The sequence below is a fragment of the Phyllostomus discolor genome, chromosome 12 (assembly GCF_004126475.2).
Source record: "Phyllostomus discolor isolate MPI-MPIP mPhyDis1 chromosome 12, mPhyDis1.pri.v3, whole genome shotgun sequence".
Lineage (NCBI taxonomy): Eukaryota > Metazoa > Chordata > Mammalia > Chiroptera > Phyllostomidae > Phyllostomus > Phyllostomus discolor.
Genome location: NC_040914.2, coordinates 28,508,581 through 28,526,847, shown reverse-complemented (window position 1 = coordinate 28,526,847; position 18,267 = coordinate 28,508,581). Strand labels below are relative to the sequence as shown.

Genomic DNA, 18,267 nt, shown 5'->3' with positions numbered 1-18,267 from the left:
ACAAAAATCTCGTTAAAAAAGGGGAAGGTCCAGCTGCACACAGCCCTCCATCATAGGAGGCAACAAAGATAGAAGTGGTAAGTAGCTGTCCCTCTACCCCCATTTAAGGCCCCACTGGCCTCACAACATGTGAGTTTGAGGTCCCTCCCCTGAGTCCTGAGACCCCAGGTGTCAGTCTCTATGCTGACACTTCCTAATGGATGCCCCCGCCCAGACCCCCTTTCTCAGCTCTACTGAGAAATAAACCAAGGCCTACAGGGTGTCCTTCTCCAGTGTCCAAACCTAACGCATTGGATGCAAACCAGAATCTAGGAACCTCCAGTCCCTGATAATAGAAACAAGAAAAGACCTATCCAAGTAACTTAGTAAAATAAGACACACCACTATGACCTATACCATAGGATTCCACTCCTGTGAGTCAAATAGAACTGTCAAAGTGACAGAGGCAGAAAGTAGGACAAGGGTGCAAAGAACAGGGGTGGGGAATGAAGCTGCTCATTAGAGGAGACAGACTGTCAGCTGGAGATGAAGAAGCATCCTGAGGGTGGACAGTGGTGATGATTGAACAAGAATGTGACTGTATATCAAGCCATGGAACTGTGCATGTAACAATAGTTAAATGGTCAGAAACAAAATAGTTAAACAGTTCAATGAATCTTATGTCTGTTTTGCAACCATTAAAAAAAAAAAAAAATGTTTTGCCCTAGCTGGTGTGGCTCAGTGGACTGAATGTCAGCCTGCAAACCAAAAGGTCGCTGGTTCTATTCCCAGTCAGGGTAAATGCCTGGGTTGTGATCCAGGTGCCCCATCTGGGGCTTTTGAGAGGTGACTGATCTATGTATCTCTCACTTATTGATGTTTCCCTCACTGTTTCTCCCTGTCTTCCTTCCTCTCTAAAAATAAATAAATAAAACCTTTAAAGAAAATAGAGGAATTTTTCTATAATTTAAAAAGGAAAATATTTACTAGTCATCCTTAACTTACCTTTTTCCTTACACCATTCAGACTGTTAAGGAATGGCACCACATGGGAGAAAGAACACCTTGAACTGGACCAGACCGACGCAACACCCCCATTGCCAATGCAGCAGCCTCCCCCACTCTCTACCACCCACTGTCTACTCCATAGGAAGAGGAGCTCAGGTTGGACCAAACCCTCCAGCACTTTCCCAGTACCCAGGGAACCACGGGCAATGCCTTCCCATTCTTCTGAATCCTCTGCACCATCCAGCCCACTTGTCCTTGTTTCCCCTTGGTTTCCTTGTCCATGGCCAATGTTTCCTGCCTCAGAGCCTTTGCACCTGCCTTTCCCCCAGCCTACCCATGGGCACTCATCCTTAAGCCCCACTGAGACTTTGTCCCCCACAGGGAGGCCTTCTCTGTCCATCCTGCTGTGGAAAGGAAGCTCCCACCTGCTGTCCTCTCGCCTGCATCACTGTGAGTGACCATGACAGTGCTTTTCCTCCTTCTACACACTGCCAGCTCCTGCAGTGGGAGGTGAGCTCCGTGAAGGCAAGAGCCTTGCTGGTCCCCAGCTCACAGTTTTCAGGACATGGAAGGCACCTGATAAACCTTCACTGAGTGTCGGCCACGTGCTGGCATGGTACAGAGTAGCCCACACCACATGTGAGTGGTTCCTAGCAAGTATACACCCAAATTACGATGCTGAAACCGAGGCTTTGAGAACTGAGCCACAGCCAAAATGTCACCCAGCAAATCTGATCATGTGAACAAATCCCTGGGTCACTATCTGGCCCCTGTACCTATCTTATCCTGAAGGAAAGGATTTGAGAAGTATGCAAGGTAGAAAGACCTTGGATTCATGGCCTGAGGTGTGGGGGTAATGCCGGATGTCAGAGCAGGTGGTGGATTGGGACATGGAGGCTGAGGGTAACTTTCCAGGGGGAAGAGGGAAAGAGGGTGACAGTGGGTATGTTTGGGGCCCATGGGTCTGAGATACACCAGGGACAGAACTGGCCTGCGGCTGCACAGATTGGAGAGAGGAGTCTCGGTTGTGAACATGCTCAGAAACACAATCCCCAAAGGAAGTCACTGAAAAACTGGACTTCATCAAATTACAAACTTCTCAGCAACAAACAGTACTGGGGCATCTGGGTACGCACATTCAAAAATGGTGATGACATGTGGTGATCAAAGGTGATGTGACTTTGGGTGGTGGGCACACAATGTAACATACACATCATTTATCACAGAAATGTACACTTGAGACCTGTATGATCCTATTAGCCAATGTCACCACAATGAATTTAATTTAAAATAAAAACAGTGACATTAGCCGCTTTTTACACCATTCACAACAATTAACTCAAAGTTGACCAAAGACCTAAATACACGGCTAACATTCTAAAACTTGTAGACAAAACAAGAGGAAGCCTTCATGGCCTTTAGTCAGGCAACAGTGCCTCAAATATAACACCAAAAGTGCATGTAGCAACAAAATAAATTGGACTCCATTAATATTCAAAAGGTGACATTTCTAATGATGCTATCTAGGAAGAGAAAAACCACCCACAGAGTGAAAGCAATAGTTGGAAAACACATACCTGATAAAAGACTTAGAGAAAGAATTAACATCAAAAGAATATGTACAGAACTTTCAGAACCGAATGATAATGAAGCAAACAACCCAAAAGACTTGAACCAGACATGTTACCAAGAGAATACACTGGTGGCAAATAGGCACCTGAAAAGGTTCTCAGTATCAGATTAAAGGTGGAATGTGGTAAGACTGCACACCAGTGAGAATGGCTACAATGAGAGAGACTGAAGTTGTTCAGTTTTGACAAGCACATGAATCAATGCCATACCTGGTTCGTGGTGGGGGAATTAAAAAATGAGACAGCTGCTTTGGAAAAAAGTTTGGCAGTTTCTGAAAAAGTGAAATGTGCACCTATGTATGACCCAACCATTCTCAACAGCAGGATCATCGCATGTCTACAAAAAATGACCAGACATGAAAGCAACTGATGTGTTTATTGTCAAGTGAATGGATAAACACATTGTAGTCTCTCCATGAAGTAGAGTGCTGTTCAACAATAAAAAGAAGTCAGGTCCTGCCCTCACCAGGTGGCTCAGCAGTTCTGAGCATCCAGAGTACTGAGAGACGGTAGGTTAGATCCCAGGTCCAAGTCTGTGCAGGAGGCAAGGGATTGATGTTTCTCATTCTCTATCTCACTATCAAATCAATAAGTGTATCTTTGGGTGAGGATTTAAAAATAAAAAAAAAGAAAGAAAAGAAAAAACATAAGGGAACAATAGATACATACAGACCACATGGGTGAACCTCAAAAAGAAAATGATGCTGAGTGTAAGAAGTCAGATAAAAAAAAAAGAGTACACACCATATGATTCCATATGTACAATATCCTAGAATAGGCAAACTAACCCATAGTGGTGGCTGGGGGACTCAGGGTACGGGAAAGGGAAGGAAAACATCTTGGCCTAATGGACCTGTCTGCATCATGACAATTTCCCAGCTGAATACAAATGTCAAATGCATCAAATCATTCCCTTTAACTAGGTGCAGTAATTGTAGGTCAGTTAAAGGAATGGGATTGTACACTAATTCTGAAAGTTAGAGGAACAATATTATTCAGGGCCATTTCTCTATGTCAGTGACTACAAAGTTTGCTCATCTTTGAAGAAAGCTGTGATTTCTATTGTATTGCTACATCCTGATTTGTTTGGTCAGTCTTGTAGGTGGGCATCTGGGGCATTTCTCTAGATTTGTCTTCCTTTGAAAAACTCTGCATGCTTAATTAAATGATTTATTTTAGAAATGAAATCATTTGAAGTTTGGTTGGTAGCTCCGAACTGTCTCCCAAAATAGCTGTCAATTCAGGATCCTAAAATGAGGACACCTTTCCCTACATTTTTATACTACATGCTTGTCTTACTCTTTTATTTCATGTCTCACCAGAGTATATGCTTCCAGAGGGAGGAAGTAAATGGGGAGGGAGACAGGGAGAAAGAGAGAAAGACTGATCAGTTGCCTTCTGTATGTGCCCTGCCAGGGTTCAAAGGGACAAGCAAGATATGTATCCTGACCGAGAACTGAGTCCCCAGTCTTTGGGTGTATGGGAGGACACTCCAAACAACTCAGCCACAAGTGGCCAGGGCTGGTATCCTTTTTCATGTCTCTGTACCTTATGGTTGGTAATTCTTTGACTAATAGTAATGTTGAAAAATATTTTGTAATGTGTACCTCCATGCATTTCTACATCCGTGAACTGTCTGTTCATCAGCTTGGTACATCTTTCTATTCTTCTTTCAGTTCTTTTCTCATTTAATCCTAGGAGCTCTTTACATATTCATAATCCTGACTGTTATACATGCAGTAAACACTCTTCCCAACTGCATTACCTAATAACTTTATTTTTAGCTTCCAATAATGTGAACATCCTGCATGTAAGATACATCTACCATTTTATTTCTGTGTTATCTTGAAGTGCCAGTCAGGTGGTGAGTAACACTACAAGGCTGTCCCCTTACCCAGGGAGATCAAGTTCCAGTAGACCTCCATCATCACATCCCTGTACAGGTCCTTCTGTGCAGGTTTCAGCTGCTGCCACTCCTCCTGAGTGAAGTCCACAATCACATCCCTGAATGCCACTGACCCCTGTTAAGAGGAAGCACACACAACTCACTGCAGGGCCCTCCTCACAGCATTCAAGATACTTGGCTTGAAGGGCTGAGAGGATCAGGAAGGCACACAGGATGCACCTGACATGGTGTCTACAAGGTGTGGAGCACTGAAGGGCCTGACCACTCAGTGTCCTCAGTGCCTGAGTACACCAGATGCTCCTCAGAGGGACAAACTATGGGGCTGTTCACAGGAAGGCAAACAACACAATCCAAAAATGGGTGAAAAACCTGAGTAGATAGTTCTCCAAAGAGAACACACAGATGGCCAAAAACATGTGAAAAAATACTCAACATGACACATCATCAGGGAGCTGCATATGAAAACCTCAGTGATATATCATCTCACACTGTAAAATAAAAACGCCCATAAATGACCCATTACTGGCCATGGTGCCAGGTCAGAGCAGCATGTGGTTTGGTCCTTGATGGCAGATTCCAGGTGGGGCATGTGCATCAAGACCCGAGGCTTAAATGGCAGATGGAAAGCACAGAGGATGCTGATGCTAAAATACCCAAATAAACAAAGCAACTGGTGAAGTGATAAATGTCTTTTACTTTATGGAAAAAAACATAATAAACTTTTTGGTCAATCCAATAAGTACAAAATTTTCAAATAACCACTGAGGCCACAAACTCATCCACCACCTGTCACCCTTTATTATTCTACTTATTTCATTTAAATTTTTTAAATATAATACATGTTCACAGTATTCCCACCTGAATAAATTCACTTAATGAAATTTTTACCAAGCAGGCTCCATGCACCAAGCCCAGGCTGGGACAGGCTGAAACCAGGAGAAGGTCCTGGGCGTCAGGGCGCCCACATGGAACAGCCACAGTGGGGTAAATGAGACACGGGACCCGTCCTCAGAAGGCTCGCAAGGTTCTCCTGGAAATGGGGCTTCCCTCCAAGTGCGCCAAAGCCCTCAGAGTGCACTGTGGGCTCATGATTGAGGCCACTCATCCAGAGCTCCATCTGTTTTGGATTCTTGTCTAATGGCACAAACCACCTCGCCACAAGAAAAACCTCATCCAGTTCCAAAGAGGTGAAATCAAGCTCTATTTTTTTTTTAATTTCTCGCCAGAGGATATCTTTGTTGATTTTAGAGCGGGAGGAAGGTAGTGTAAGAGAGAAAGACAGACAGACAGACAGACAGACAGATAGACATCGATTTGTTGGCCTCATGCACATGCCCGACTGGGGATCTATTCCCTCAACATATTCCTGTGCAGGATGGTGGTACAACCAACTGAGCAACCCAGCCATGGAAGGCTCTATTTTTAGAAAAATGAGAATGTAACTACACTAAAACAGATTAAAAAAAAATTGAACCTCCAAATCCCAACCATGTGGAAATGACAACCATCGGGAATCCTCTACAATGTTTCTAAAGGAAGAAACCAAGGCAAGGATCACAGAGAAGCTAACAGTGGAGACACCATGGTGCAGCCACATTGGAAAACAGTCAGATTGTTCCTTAAATCATTAAATGTACTGTTATGAAAGGACCCATAATCTCCTCTCCTACACTCAAGAGAAATGAGGAGTTCAAACAAAAAGCTGTCCATGAATGTTCATAGGAGCATTACTAACAACCAAAAGTGAAAACAACCCAAATGTACACTTCCAGGTAAATGCATACACACATGCTCTACCTGGACAATAGAAATAGTATACGGCCATGAAAAATAACACCTGCTACAATACAGATGAACACCAAAAACATGAGGCTAGGTGAAAGCAGACAGAGTTAAAAAACCATATGCTGTGTGAGTCCATTGATAAGAAATGTGAAGCCCTGGCCAGGTGACTCAGCTGCTTGCAGAGTTGTCTGTGTAACCAAAGGTTGAGGGTGCAGTCTGTGATTGGGGGCACATATCAGAGGCAAGCAATTGATGTTTCTCTCACATATTGATGTTTCTTTTCTCTCCCTCTCTTTCTCCATCTATTCCTTCTTCTAAAAATAAGTAATATTAAGAAAATTAAGCCTTTCAGGACAACAACATTTCCTGAGGATCAGGAAAACAGGATAAAAACAGTTTGCTTTCCTGAACAAATGGAAAAAAAACATTTTCTACAAATCAAAGCTCACTAACACCACAAATGATGCTACTCAGAAAGAGATCAGTTGCCACCTACCACACAGACAGTTTATACCACTTGTTATTTGTACTCAATGAGCAGAAGAAGCACCAACAACTGCCAATGTGAAACACTGGCAGCTCCTGCTGCACGGTACTAGGGGAATAAACTGTCCTCATCTCATAACTATGAAAACCTCTGAAAGGCCTTAAAAATACCCACCATCACCTTCCTCTACAAAGAAGCCCCTAGAGAAATCATAAAGACCTGGCTGGTGTGGCAGGCCACATGCCTGGCCTGTAGGCTAGTCCCAGATGGGGTTGTGCAAGAGGCAACTCATCGATGTTTGTCTCCCACAAGGATGTTTCTCTCCCTTTTCTTCTCCCTCCATTCCACTCTCTCTTAAAAAACAAACAAACAAACCTTAAATCTTTACACAGTTGCTCCACCTTCCATAATTAAAAAAATTTTTTTTAAATCATACAAAAGGCAGGGCAAATATATATGTCTAGTCCTGGCCAGGTAGCTCAGTTGATTGGAGCAATCAAATGTTGTCCATTTGATCCAGGGTTGGGGTATATACAAGACTAACCAATTGATGTTTCTTTCTCACATCTCTGTTTCTCTCTCTTCTCTTCCTGCAGCTCAGTGAACATCCTCTGGTAATGATAAAAACAAGGAAAGAGCTCTGGCAGGTGTGGCTCAGTGGATTGAGTACAGGCCTGCAAACCAGAGTCACTGGTTCCATTCCCAGTCAGAGCACATGCCTGGGTTGTGGGCCAGGTCCCCAAAGGGGGTGCATGAAAAGCAACCACACAGTGATGTTTCTCTCCCTCTCTTTCTCCCTCCCTTGTGTCTAGAAATAAATTGGGCCTCTCTCTAGAAATAAATAAGTAAAACCTTAAAAAGTTAAAAAAAAAAAACAACAACACAAGAAAACACACCCCCCCACACACACAACTGATTTGAGAGAAGGTGCAAGAGAAAAAGATGTTGTTCCACTTATTGTTCACTGCTTCTTGTATGTGCCCTGACCAGGGATTGAACCCACAACCTTGGCATATCAAGATGATCCTCTAACCATCTGTATGCTACATCTGTATGCTTTTATTGTAAAGTATTGCTTCCAGTGAAGGAAATTTAGACAAAAATACCACAAATAGCCACCCACTAAAACATCATAAAACATCACAGCCACAGCCACAGACTCTCAGGTCCCTCACCACATGAGTCCTCCTCCCATCCCTCTCCAGTCCCCTGGGCATTCAGTGCCACCTGCCTATTTCTGAAGGCCCCTTGCCCAGTACATACTGCCCAGGGCCTCTGTTACACTTCGTTGAATATGTTTAAGCCAACACTTCCCAGGTGCCCACTGGTGTCTCCTCAGAGACCCCAGAGTAGGACAGGTCACTCCTGAGCTATCCTGTCCCCTGTGGTAGAAATGTGCCAGTGTCAGGACAGTACTCTCCCAACTCAGGGTGGACACAGTCTCAGGAGAATAGGCCAGGGACTGGGGCCCTGAGGGAGTTCGTGGGGCAGAGAGAGAGGGTCATCCTTGCCCAGAAGCCTAACCCTAAGGAAGGAGGTGTGAGAGGGGGACATGACTCACCAGGGTCTTTGTGGTCGGCTGCTGGGTGGCCATCCTTCCAGTGCCCATGGTGACTGGGGCACAGGCAGGCTGTAGAAAGAGAAAGGCAAAATGAGAGACCAGGTAGAGGCCCAATCTACAATGCAGAATGACAGACAGACAGACCTCCTAGAAGACAGGCAGACGGGGACAGGCATACATCTTAATAGTGAAAGCACGCTAGGGACCAATGGCATTTAAGGCGATCCACAAACACTGACTTAATTCTCCTGACACCCTACAGTTTGCAGGCTATTTCCATTCACCCCATTTCACAGATGAGGAAACTGAAGCCCCAAAATAGAAGACATGCACCCAAGAACATAAGGCTGAGATCATGATTGGGCCTAGTATGCAGGGTCCCTGTGCTTGGGTGGGGCACACGTCACATCCACACAGGCACGCCCCCAACACACACACATGCGCACACAGCCAGTCCCACAGCCTGGAGGGAGGAACAGGACCCTCTACCCCAGCCCTGGTTCTGAGTGCTGCACCAGGCCCCAGAAGTCACCCCAACACCAACACAACCCAGACCGGGGAAGGCTTGGACAGGAGGGATGCAACCCCACACGCACAGACACACAAGCGCAGAGGAAAAGACCAGACACAGGCGGACCCCTGGATGGTGCCTTCACAGGGAGACACTGCGGAAGGAAACAAAGGCAGACACGCACACAGACGTGCACACAGATGGACCCAGGAGAGCCCAAGACAGGCAGTCGACACACACATGAGCAAAGGAGAGACTCAGGAGGTCACCCGGCCACACGTGCTGACAGACATGGAGACACACTCATGGAGATCGCCTGGGGGGGGGTCCAGGGCAACCCGCGCGCGCGCGCGCACACGCGCGCACACACACACACACACACACACACACGCACGCACCACCTTCCCCAACGCATCCGTACCCCCTCACGAATCCTCAGGCCCCTTTCCTCGCACCGCAAGCTCTCTACTTCCTCCCTGGCGCCCTCCGCAGCAGCCGGAGACACCACACGGCTACCTCAGGAAAGTGACCACCGGCCTCCGCCAGGACCTCCGATCACACTTGGCCTGCTCGGGCCAGTAAGTCCACGCTTCCCCAGAAGCCACTGTGGCCTCTGATCAGTTGGAGCGCTACTGACCAGTTGTGGGCCCGAGAGGTAAGCCTGCGGCTCCGTGTCCCAGAAGCCCCCGCGCAGCCCCGGTGTCAAGGAGGCGGAGTCCGCGGGTGATCTAAGCTAGTGACTGGCCGTGGTGCCGGAAGCAGGAGGAGGACCAGAGAGCAGGACCAGGCCAGCAGGAGCTGGGTGGGAGACGAAGCTGGGACCAGGGCAGGGCAGGAAAAGGACAGAAGAGAGCAGGGAGAGGGGGAGGTGGGAAGTTGCAAAAAAGACGCTTCAGACCCCCTGCAGACCTCCAGCATCCTGCCAGGTGTCCTGATAGTCACGCTGACTTGCATAAAATGTGTAAAGCGTGCACAGACGCAAGAAAGAAAGTGAGCGTAATCAGAGAAATATGAGCCCTTCCCGTTGTACAGCCCCTGCTCTGGTCAAGTTATTCTTACAGACACAAAGTGGGGGTTCTGCTGCCCGTGCCGCCTTCGATTCAACAGGCAAATTCTAGGGGCACGGGCTGGTGAGAAAGGAAAAACTTTTTAATTCAGTTGCTGCAGGGTCACTGAGAACGGCAGATTTTTGTCTCAAAACCCATCCCCTCCGGAAAACTTCAGGGAAAACACAGCTGCCCTCAGCCAGACCAAAACGGAAAACCTTGTCACGTTCCTGCTCACTTTCAAAGTCCTGCCTTTTGGGAACTGCAGGTGCCCAGGAGCAGTCACCCAGGCAGCTCAGCTCGCTCCCGCTCCCCGCCACTGTTCTGTTTCAACCTCTCTCTCGGAAACTGCAGGGAGTGGTCAGGCCGCTTCCAGGGACACAAGGTCGCTCTAACTCACCTCTCTCTAAGTGCGCCAGGTGGGCAAAAGAAAGGACCTTGCTTACCTAGGTTTATATTAGTTTTGGGGGTGGGACGGTCTGAATGCCCAATAAACTACACATTTCCGCGTGCTGGGGACAGGGGTGGTCTACGCATGACCAATCGCTTGTTCTCCCCAAGCTAGACTGACAGGCTAGCCTTAGGTGCTGCACTTCCCCCAGTGTGGCCAGTCTGACCTCCGGGGTGCACCTGCCCGTCTTCCCTGGCCCCGCCCCCAACCTCTTATCACTACGGGGTAGGAGGGCTTTCCCCTCCTCTACTCACCTTGCTAGCATTTCACCTACTCAGTGCAATCCCTACTTTCTCCTGCTGCCCTCTTGCCTGGGGCAGGGTGTCTGCCTCCAGGATACGGTGCCCCAAGGGAAAAGCAGGAGCTCGGTTACCAAGGCAACAAGACCCCACCCACCGCCTCGCCTTTGCCTAGGGAGACAGAGGTCACCTCAGGAGGTTCCTTCTTTTCCTGCCCTTGCCTCCTCTCACCGGTCCTGCCTGGCTATCTGTATCCTCAAGATGTACAAACTCATTTAGTCCTGGCTACCAGGCTACTTTCCAGATGAGGATACCGATACAGACAAGGGAGTTCACACAGGAGGAATATGGGGGAGTTGGGGTGGGAAAGAGGGCTCCAGACTGGGGAACTCTTACACCATGAACCACAAAAAAAAAAATCAAGTGCAAAAACAGTTACTGCCCCAGTTGGTGTGGCACAGTGGATTCACTGCCTGCCTGAGAACCAAAGGGTCACCAGTTGACTCCCAGTCAGGGCACACAGGTGGGTTGCAGGCCAGGTCCCCAGTGGGCGGGAAGGGGGGGAGGGTGTGAAAGGCAACCATGTGTTGATGATTCTCTCCCTTCTTTCCCCCTCCCTTACCCTCTCTAAAAATAAATAAATACAATCTGTTTTTTTAAAAAGCATTTGCTGAAAGTCTCGATGACCACAAAAACTGCAAACTGCAGCTGCCTTAGGTGGTGATTAGTGACTTCTTTTTCTTTCTATTTTAATTCTCACCTAGGGATATGTGTATTAGTTTTAGAGAGAGAGGAAGGGATAGAGAGAAAAATGATGTGAGAGAGAAACATCACTCTATTGTGATCTGTAACATTCTGGTTCACCACGTGATGTTCCATCTAAGTGACCCACTAGGCCAGGGCTCTACCCCTTTGAGGCTGACCTATTCAAGCTGTTGAGCCAGGCTACCTGAGCTGTCTGTGGCACTGACTCCTACTCCCACAGACCACATGATTGTGTGAACGCCCTCCCCCAACCTGTCACAGGTGTCTTGGTCAGACTGGCTGGAGCTGTCCCTGACTGACTCTCTAAGCAGAATGCAAGGAGCTCTGTATCTCTTACTACCTCAGAGAACTCAGCCACCTGGGAAAGAGCCCTGCTATTTATTGCCAGTAAACAAAGCTCTCTAGGTCCTGGGGAGTGCGGGATGAAAGCAGATGAGGGCTAAAACTGCACATTTTTAAGAGGCATCTTTGTCTTTTGGCATGGCAGCACATGTCTTCAACCTGACTGAAATTATTAACATGGAGTTTCAACACCATTCTGTGGGAAAAAATGTACCCCCCTGAAAATTAAAAACAAAGCACAGATGTGGTTCATGGTACAAGGATTCATGATGATGGTTACTTGGATTGTGGAAAATTGTGGGAGGGCTATGTCAGGACATGTGAGTTACTTGCAAGGTTCTAGTTTTTATGGTGCGAGGTGGGGGCAAAGATACCTTGTGTATCAGAATACAGCATAGCTATATTTTATGATACTTTGAATTATAAACACTTGAAATCTTATTTGTGTGGCATTTTTTTGAATGACAAGAACTCTTGCAATTTCAAATTCCCTAAAAATCCTTACTGTCTATATGATCACTTGTGTAAATTGTAAAGTGTTTGTTACTTTAGGATCACTTTGGCTGGTGAAGAGACATGCCAATCATCTCTAGTTAGGGTTGGCCTTGTACTATGCAGGTTTTGAATGGTGCAACATCTTCAAGAATGACCCCCTGGCATAAAAATCTAGCAACTCTGGAAATGGTGAATGAATGGCTGGATACGTTTGTTCTTCCCAAAGATCTGCTCACCAGGGAAAGCATGGCTGCTCACATTGCTCAAGACACAGACATTCACAAAACAGCCACGCTGTGCTAAATAGTGCAAGAGACACCAGAGGTGTGTCCCCTTCCCCTAAGAGGATGATATCCACAACTACTTAAGGAGCAGGAAGCTTTCAGGGTCTAATTTTAGCTATTTCTTTATTTAGTTAGTTTTAGAGAGAGGAAAAGGAAAAAGAGAGATACATCAATTGGTTGCCTCTCACATGACCCAAATGGGGACCTGGGACCTCAATGCAGGCATGTGCCCTGACTGAGAATTTAACTGGCGAACTTTCAGTTTGCAGGTGGGCAATCAGTCCAGTGAGCCACATCAGCCAGGCCGTGATTTGAACTGTTGATCAGATAGTCCTACACAACCCTACTTTTTAAACTTTTCATGGAGTTGTTGGCCCGGTGGCTTTTGATTCCAAATCCTATAAACTAGATTTCTTTACACTAAAAATGTTTTTTCTTTATTGACATCTGCCTTGCTTTCTGTAATTTCATCTCCTTCACAGTGGGAACTGTGTTTCTAATACACTGCTGAGTCATCAGCTGTTAGGACTATTTTGGGCACATGCAAGATATTGCATGACTTTTTTCTCAAGGGTTAAATGAGTAAAAGGTGATGCTTATTAATGTAAAGCATTCCAATGTCTCCATATGGGCAACTCATTGATTTAAGAATGAAAATGAGTGAGCTGCACCAAGTGCATCAGTTGTCTGGGTGCAGCCCACGGTCTGTGCAGCCAGGTCACTCACAATCATGGAAGAGGGAGACCCAGAGACACTAAATGTGATGTCCAAGGTCATGAGTCAGCTCACTCCTGCTCAGACAGGAACCACAGTGACTCTGGACACACTCCCAGGTACCAGACTTGTAGGTGGGCTTACTTTCCACATGGTACTGCAGATGCAAATGGTGAGCATGGCACGGCCTATCCCCAGCACCCACATTGCTAATACCACTATGAGTAGGACTTCTCTTGCGTTCTCCACGTGGGCTCCAATATCAAGCCTGGCACTTGCCCGTGGGCTTCTGACCTGCCTGTCGGGTGTGGATTCGGAGCTCCACACCTCCCTGCCATGTGTCTGGTGAGGTTTAAGTTCCTGCTGAAGGTTCCCCCCACATGTCACACAGGCAGGGCTTCTCTCCCATGTGGATCCTCCAGTAGACAGAAAGCAAGAAGTTCCTGATTAAGGCTGTGCTGCACCGGCCATTCTTACAAAGGTTCTCCTCAGAGGTGGCTGGTCACATTTTCCTGCAGGGACAAGTGTGTCATGGAGTGCTTCTGGCAGAGGGAGCATTGGTAGGGCTACTTCTCAATGTGTACGTGCCTGTGCTTCCTGAGAGAGCAGTTTTTGCTGAAGGTTTTACTGCACTGGCTGCACTTATAGGGCTTCTCTCCAGTGTGTACGCGCCAATGTGTCCTCAGCGAGGACTTTTGGCTAAAGGCCTTGCCACACTGGCTGCACTTGTAGGGCTTCTCTCCAGTGTGCACACGCTGGTGCACCCTGAGGGAGAAGTGCTGTCTGAAGGCCTTGCCGCACTGACTGCATATGTATGGCTTCTCCTCAGTGTGAGTACTCTGGTGCAGGATGAGGTACTCGTTCTGACTGAAGGCCTTGCCACAGTCCCCACACACGTATGGATTCTCCCTAGTGTGCATCCTCTGGTGCAGGATGAGGTTCCCTTTCTGTCTGAAGGCCTCACCGCAATTGTCACACATGAATGGCTTCTTGCCAGCGTGTGTCCTCTGGTGCCGGATAAGGAGCCTTTTCTGAATGAAGGCCTTTCCACAATACTCACACAGGTACAGCTTCTCTCCATTGTGTGTCCACTCATGTTCTTTGAGGGTCTCCTTCCGGCTGAAGGACTTGCCACAGTCTCCACACTGGTACGGCTTCTCCCCAGTATGAGTCCTCTGGTGCCGGATGATGTACGTCTTTTGGCTAAAGGACTTGCCACAGTCCCCACACACATATGCCTTTGCCCCGCTGTGCATCCTCTGGTGCTCTTTGAGATTCCCTTTCTGTCTGAAGGCCTTGCCACAGTCCCCACACGTGAATGGCTTCTCCTCAGTGTGCGTCCTTTGGTGTAAGATGATGTGCGCCTTCAGCCTGAAGGCCTTGCCGCACTCCCCGCACACATACGGTTTCTCCCCGGTATGCGTTCTCTGGTGCTGGATGATGTTCACCTTCAGCATGAAGGCCTTGCCACAGTCCCCACACGTGTAAGGTTTCTCCCCGGTGTGCACACGCTGGTGGACGGTACGGGATGACTGCTGGGTGAACTGCTTCCCACACGTGTGGCATGACAAGAGCTTCTCCCCAGTGTGGATTCGCTGATGCATCCTCAGGGATGAGTTGTAGCTGAAGGCCTTGCCACATTCCCCACACTCGTATGGCTTCTTCTCTGCATTGAGGGTGGAGAGAGGAACGAGGACTGAAGTACCTGAGTCCTTCCCACACACGGTGAATGGGTGTGTCTCCGCTCCCCTATGTCCCTCTGATATCATTGTGGCCCACGTGGGGCTTTGGTGGACAAATGTCTTAAACTCACAATATTCAGGGGCTAATGCTTGGGATATGTCCAAATTCCCCAGACAGGTTCCTGGACTCTCCTGTTGCCACCCCATCCAGTCACCCTGTGTCCCTGCTCCTTCACAGGGGTAACTCCGGGCACCATTCTTCATGGGTCCTTCTGCAACAACCACAACAGATGGTCTGTCTTCCCAATCGTCCTCCTGTGGGTCCAGTTCCTTCGTGTCAGGTCTAGTCTCCACGTCTGAGGGGAGGGGAAAGAGATGGGGACACACATGTAGTTAACCACACTGGGAGGCAGGATCTTCCCAAAGCACCACAAGGCATAGCCTAAGAACAGGGGACAGCCTGTGGTGGGGACACAGGGAGAAGGGAAGCAGTGATTCGAGACAGTGAGGTTGAGGGAGGGGAGTAGAGAGTAAGAAATGTCCCTTTGGGAGTGGCTGCAAAGGTGGACAGCGCAGCTCAGATGGGAAGACAGACCTCTGAGGAGAAAGAGGAGGATGGTGGGCTTGGAGGCATGAGTCAAAGGCTCCCCCAAACACAGTGAGCCTTCACTACACCAGACCCCTGACTTCCAGGCCTTGTCTTACATGCCCCCAGCCAGCTGTGCTTCTCAAATCATTCACTGTAATTAGAAACAGTAAAGTAAAAGCTGACTCACATGTGGGTGTACTGGTTGTTCTCTGTGTCCCCACAGGCTCACCAAGCACCCACCTTCCTACACTGCCCAGGAGTGACCTGCCCCTTGTGGCTGGGGCATGATCACTGGTGTTGCACACTCATGCCTCCATGCTGATCACAGCCGTTCCAATCCCCTCCTGCATGGGTCCTATACATGCCTCAATTTCTGTTTCCACCTAGAGGCGTCCTGAGTTCCAGACTCTGCACATGGACATCAGAGTTCCTCCCAACATTAAAAACTGTGAGATCTTATACAAAAATCTCGTTAAAAAAGGGGAAGGTCCAGCTGCACACAGCCCTCCATCATAGGAGGCAACAAAGATAGAAGTGGTAAGTAGCTGTCCCTCTACCCCCATTTAAGGCCCCACTGGCCTCACAACATGTGAGTTTGAGGTCCCTCCCCTGAGTCCTGAGACCCCAGGTGTCAGTCTCTATGCTGACACCTCCTAATGGATGCCCCCGCCCAGACCCCCTTTCCCAGCTCTACTGAGAAATAAACCAAGGCCTACAGGGCGTCCTTCTCCGGTGTCCAAACCTAATGTGCAAACCAGAATCTAGGAACCTCCAGTCCCTGATAATAGAAACAAGAAAAGACCTATCCAAGTAACTTAGTAAAATAAGACAGACCACTATGACCTATACCATAGGATTCCACTCCTGTGAGGCAAATAAAACTGTCAGAGTGACAGAGTGACAAAGTGACAGAAAGTAGGACAAGGGTGCCAGGAACAGGGGTTGGGGATGTGAAGCTGCTCATTAGAGGAGACAGACTGTCAGCTGGAGATGAAGAAGCATCCTGAGGGTGGACGGTGGTGATGATTGAACAAGAATGTGACTGTATATCAAGCCATGGAACTGTGCATGTAACAATAGTTAAATGGTCAGAAACAAAATAGTTAAACAGTTAATTGAATCTTATGTCTGTTTTGCAACCATTAAAAAAAAAACAAATGTTTTGCCCTGGCTGGTGTGGCTCAGTGGACTGAATGTTGGCCTACAAACCAAAAGGTGGCCGGTTCTATTCCCAGTCAGGGTAAATGCCTGGGTTGTGATCCAGGTGCCCCGTCTGGGGCTTTCGAGAGGTGACTGATCTATGTATCTCTCACATATTGATGTTTCTCTCACTGTTTCTCCCTGTCTTCCTTCCTCTCTAAAAATAAATAAATAAAACCTTTAAAGAAAATAGAGGAATTTTTCTATAATTTAAAAAGAAAAATATTTACTAGTCATCCTTAACTCACCTTTTCCCTTACACCATTCAGACTGTTAAGAAATGGCACCACATGGGAGAAAGAACACCTTGAACTGGACCAGACCGACGCAACACCCCCATTGCCAATGCAGCAGCCTCCCCCACTCTCTACCACCCACTGTCTACTCCATAGGAAGGGGAGCTCAGGTTGGACCAAACCCTCCAGCACCTTCCCAGTACCCTGGGGAGCACGGGCAATGCGTTCCCACTCTTCTGAATCCTCTACGCCACCTAGTCCAATTGTCCTTGTTTCCCCTTGGTTTCCTTGTCCATGGCCAATGTTTCCTGCCTCAGAGCCTTGTACCTGCCTTTCCCCCAGCCTTCCCATGGGCGCTCATCCTTAAGCCCCACTGAGACTTTGTCCCCCACAGAGAGGCCTTCTCTGTCCATCCTGCTGTGGAAAGGAAGCTCCCACCTGCTGTCCTCTTGCCTACACCACTGTGAGTGACCATGACAGTGCTTTTCCTCCTTCTACACACTGCCAGCTCCTGCAGTGGGAGGTGAGCTCCGTGAAGGCAAGAGCCTTACTGGTCCCCAGCTCACAGTTTTCAGGACATGGAAGGCACCTGATAAACCTTCACTGAGTGTCGGCCATGTGCTGGCATGGTACAGAGTAGCCCACACCACATGTGAGTGGTTCCTAGCAAGTATACACCCAAATTACGATGCTGAAGCTGAGGCTTTGAGAACTGAGCCACAGCCAAAATGTCACCCAGCAAATCTGATCATGTGAACAAATCCCTGGGTCACTATCTGGCCCCTGTACCTTCTTATCCTGAAGGAAAGGATTTGAGAAGTATGCAAGGTAGAAAGATCTTGGATTCATGGCCTGAGGTGTGGGGGTAATGCCAGATGTCAGAGCAGGTGGTGGATTGGGACATGGAGGCTGAGGGTAACTTTCCAGGGGGAAGAGGGAAAGAGGGTGACAGTGGGTATGTTTGGGGCCCATGGGTCTGAGATACACCAGGGACAGAACTGGCCTGTGGCTGCACAGATTGGAGAGAGGAGTCTCGGTTGTGAACATGCTCAGAAACACAATCCCCAAAGGAAGTCATTGAAAAACTGGACTTCATCAAATTACAAACTTCTCAGCAACAAACAGTGCTGGGGCATCTGGGTACGCACATTCAAAAACGGTGATGACATGTGGTGATCAAAGGTGATGTGACTTTGGGTGGTGGGCACACAATGTAACATACACATCATTTATCACAGAAATGTACACTTGAGACCTGTATGATCCTATTAGCCAATGTCACCACAATGAATTTAATTTAAAATAAAAACAGTGACATTAGCCGCTTTTTACACCATTCACAACAATTAACTCAAAG

The 18,267-nt window shown here is 47.7% G+C and overlaps 4 protein-coding genes across 5 annotated transcripts in view; all 4 read right to left on the bottom strand.

The window, feature by feature from the left end:
• Window positions 1-18,267, bottom strand: part of LOC114510883 (zinc finger protein 420-like) — a 297,564-nt gene that overhangs the window by 114,355 nt on the left and 164,942 nt on the right. The window lies entirely within an intron of this gene.
• Window positions 1-18,267, bottom strand: part of LOC114510879 (zinc finger protein 585A-like) — a 90,319-nt gene that overhangs the window by 36,360 nt on the left and 35,692 nt on the right. The gene's annotated exons all lie outside the window — the stretch shown is intronic.
• The window catches only part of LOC114510882 (zinc finger protein OZF-like), a 46,061-nt gene that overhangs the window by 3,698 nt on the left and 24,096 nt on the right, over window positions 1-18,267 (bottom strand). The window contains exons 1-3 of one of the 2 annotated variants that reach the window (XM_036013418.1): window positions 9,321-9,607; window positions 8,357-8,425; window positions 4,512-4,638 (exon numbers count right to left, since the gene is read on the bottom strand). In XM_036013418.1, the coding sequence (XP_035869311.1) occupies window positions 4,512-4,638; window positions 8,357-8,404 (175 nt within the window). In that variant the 5' untranslated portion in view covers window positions 8,405-8,425; window positions 9,321-9,607. Of the gene's footprint in view, window positions 1-4,511; window positions 4,639-8,356; window positions 8,426-9,320 lie in introns of those variants that run through there. The other variant, XM_036013419.1, reaches the window with a different exon arrangement.
• The window catches only part of LOC118497792 (zinc finger protein OZF-like), a 169,689-nt gene continuing 164,928 nt past the window's right edge, over window positions 13,507-18,267 (bottom strand). The window contains exon 2 of the mRNA XM_036013460.1: window positions 13,507-15,241. Within this exon, the coding sequence (XP_035869353.1) occupies window positions 13,770-15,149 (1,380 nt within the window). The 5' untranslated portion in view covers window positions 15,150-15,241 and the 3' untranslated portion in view covers window positions 13,507-13,769. The remainder of the gene's footprint in view (window positions 15,242-18,267) is intronic.